General features: G+C 42.7%; 1 protein-coding gene across 1 annotated transcript in view; it reads right to left on the bottom strand.

The window, feature by feature from the left end:
• Positions 1 to 2,197: 2,197 nt before the first annotated feature.
• LOC146576963 (uncharacterized) overlaps positions 2,198 to 2,755 on the bottom strand; it is a 29,286-nt gene continuing 28,728 nt past the window's right edge. The window contains exon 13 of the mRNA XM_085268118.1: positions 2,198 to 2,755. This exon is cut by the window's right edge and continues 255 nt beyond it. Coding sequence (XP_085124244.1) covers positions 2,478 to 2,755 — 278 coding nt within the window. The 3' untranslated portion in view covers positions 2,198 to 2,477.

The following is a 2,755-nucleotide window of genomic DNA, read 5'->3' as shown; positions in this document are numbered from 1 at the left end:
AGGCTTTTGATTAAAGAGTCCCAGATAGGATAAGTTAGGGAGATGCAGGAAAGGTGTTTTGTTTCTTTTGCAGAAGATCGATCTCGGCGACCACAGGAGGGGCGAGGATCCTGGAGATCTCGAGGTTCGAGACCACCAGAGAAGGGTCTGCGTGAGGACACAATGTATTGTGACCTCTGGTGTTCCAGAGGTCAAAAGAGGGAGTGTCGAGAAGGGAAATTATTTTACGGCTATTGTTAAATAATTGTCATTGCATTAATAATATAATCTGCAGCATGGATATTGCATTCAAAGGTTTAAACAGTGTCTCTTTCAGAAAGACTGAGTTGCAGGCTGACAGGAAGTTGTATGCAGAAGTGAAAGCAGGAAGTTATTTTGAGCCGCAGGCTAAGACGAGGCTTTAACAATGTAACAGATAGCTTTAAGAAGGCCTTAAGCAGTTATGACTATTTTATACACAATGCATATCTGTGCTTATTAAAGAGTTGGAGCTCGGTCAATTAATTGGGGGTCGGAAGCTTTGTTCGGCGCGATGTTCGGACAATCTATTGTGCAAGTGACTTGGAGCCATAGAAGGAATCGCAATACATGCTTACAAAACACTTATATCAGGTCATTTTATATTAAGGTTTAAGTAGAGGTTCTTGATTAAAACATTTATTTAGTAGAAGACATACACATAGTCTCAGTGAGCTTCTGGTCTGGTAAAAGGTCAGAAGTGCAACAGGTGAATTGAGAAAGAGCATTTGAGGACGAGACACAGACAGTAGGTGAAGAGGTGACACAAAGAGCATGTGAGGTCAACACACACACACACACACACACTTTAAATTAGATTTATTTAGAGGAGAGGTTAGTTATGTTTGGCGGTAACTGCAAAATTGTCTTGGTAAAAGAGGAACCGTTTCTTGGTGTCTCGGCAAGAAAGAGGAACAAGACAAGAACTGAAAGGTAGACAGGAAGGGCTAGTCATGAAAATAGAAGATGATTTTCTAGGTGAAAAGTCATGATGATGTTGATCTGATCTATGTATAAAATGTATCTGTGACGCATGAAGGGGCGTCAGTAAACAAACCCTGATGCTATAAAATATCTGTTCATGCTTTGATTAAGTCGAAGACTACTTCCTGTCTGCGTACAGAGTTGTCTTCCCACGCGTGTATTCATTAAAATCATCGTTTGACTTCACCCGGCCGGATTGGTGTGGTTATTCTTCGATCACCTCTTGTACCCTTCCTCAATATTGAATCTTAACACACTACACTCAGCACAGGCTCAGCTGGTATCCAGTGTTGGACTTTGGCTTCAGCTGCTGTGATAGATCCTCTAACATAGATCAGCTCTGCTACATGTTGTTAGATAAGTGCAGCTGCTGTCATGTCCTGATGTTTCTCTGGCTCAGCAGCTTCTCCATCAGAGGTTCACATGGAGCTGATCCAGTATCTCCAGTAACTGTGTTCTGTGCCTCACTGGTTCATCCTTCTGTCTGTGTGACGTCAGTCAGATGTTGAAGTTAAACTCTGTAATCTTCACTGTGTCACAGAGTTCAGTGAGTCCCGTTATTCACAGTATCAATCAGATCATCAGAGAACAGCTGATCAGCAATCAGTGGTGCCAACAGCGCCTCCTGTGGTGAGAGGATGCAATAATGCAATGTAGCATTTTTCCACTCAACACTTGCAGTCATGGAAACTGTCTGTTGGATCTGTGTGACGTTGCTTTCTTGGTTAGAGTTCCTCACAAATGTCCAGATGATTCTTCTAATGAGGCGTCGACCATGTTTGCAGCTCTTTGGAAGAAAACGTCGCCCTTTGCCATCCTTACTTTTCTTTGACTTCTTCAAATGCAGCTGAACTCCAGCTGGTATTTTCTTGGACTTTGCAGCTGTTTCTGGTCATCAGTTCATTCCTGCAAACCTCTGAAGCTGAACAACAATGATGCTGCATTGCTGGCTGATCCCAAAAGGTTGATTCTGTTCATCTGGACGTTTTCAGAAACGTTTGCTCACTGATCAGGTGACTTCTTCAGTCTCAGCTGACTGCAGCTTTACAAGCTTACAAACAGCACATTTGCACAATGACTGAAAGCAGCAGCACCTGATATATATGATACTAATATAATACATATACATATATAATCCATACTAATGATGAAGGAACTGAGCTCACAGTCCATTGTTCATTCAGTGAACTACTCAGTTTATTTTGGGCCTCAGAAATGCTCACTCTGTTTGTACATCACTGTCAGCAATAGACTCATTCTGCTGTGTGGACAGGAACACATGTGACATCACTTCCTGTTTGTTTGTGACTGAAGAAGTTTACAAGGAATCATTTAGAAGAGTTTCAAACATCAACTGATTGAATCCATGAATCTGAAAACGTGTTTGTGAGTGAAAGAGACAGACATGTACAGACTGAACTATCTGTTCAACAGTCAGAGTGTTTCTGTAACAGGAGACACTCTTTACACTCCACTCAGCACAGGGACACTGAGCCACCAGGAGTCCAGAGAAACCTAAACCCAGGATAAAGAGTTTGAGTGAATGTGGTGTTGAAGGTGTGGAGGTGGATCAGAGTGTCAGAGGAGACTCTGTAGAAGGACAGAGTGCCAGCAGGACAGTCCACATACACTGCTGCTCTGTTAGAGACAGAGGAGGAGGAGGAGGAGATGGATGTTACTCTGTTATTGTGCCAGACATAACGAGGACCATCATCAGTGCACTCCAGACTCCAGGACTGATCATTGCATCCAA

This window comes from Mchenga conophoros, linkage group LG3 (assembly GCF_057382185.1).
Source record: "Mchenga conophoros isolate Kocher_MC1m ecotype Shallow Benthic linkage group LG3, M_conophoros_male_GT1.1, whole genome shotgun sequence".
Taxonomy (NCBI): Eukaryota; Metazoa; Chordata; class Actinopteri; order Cichliformes; family Cichlidae; genus Mchenga; species Mchenga conophoros.
This window is presented reverse-complemented; position numbering and strand designations above follow the sequence as displayed.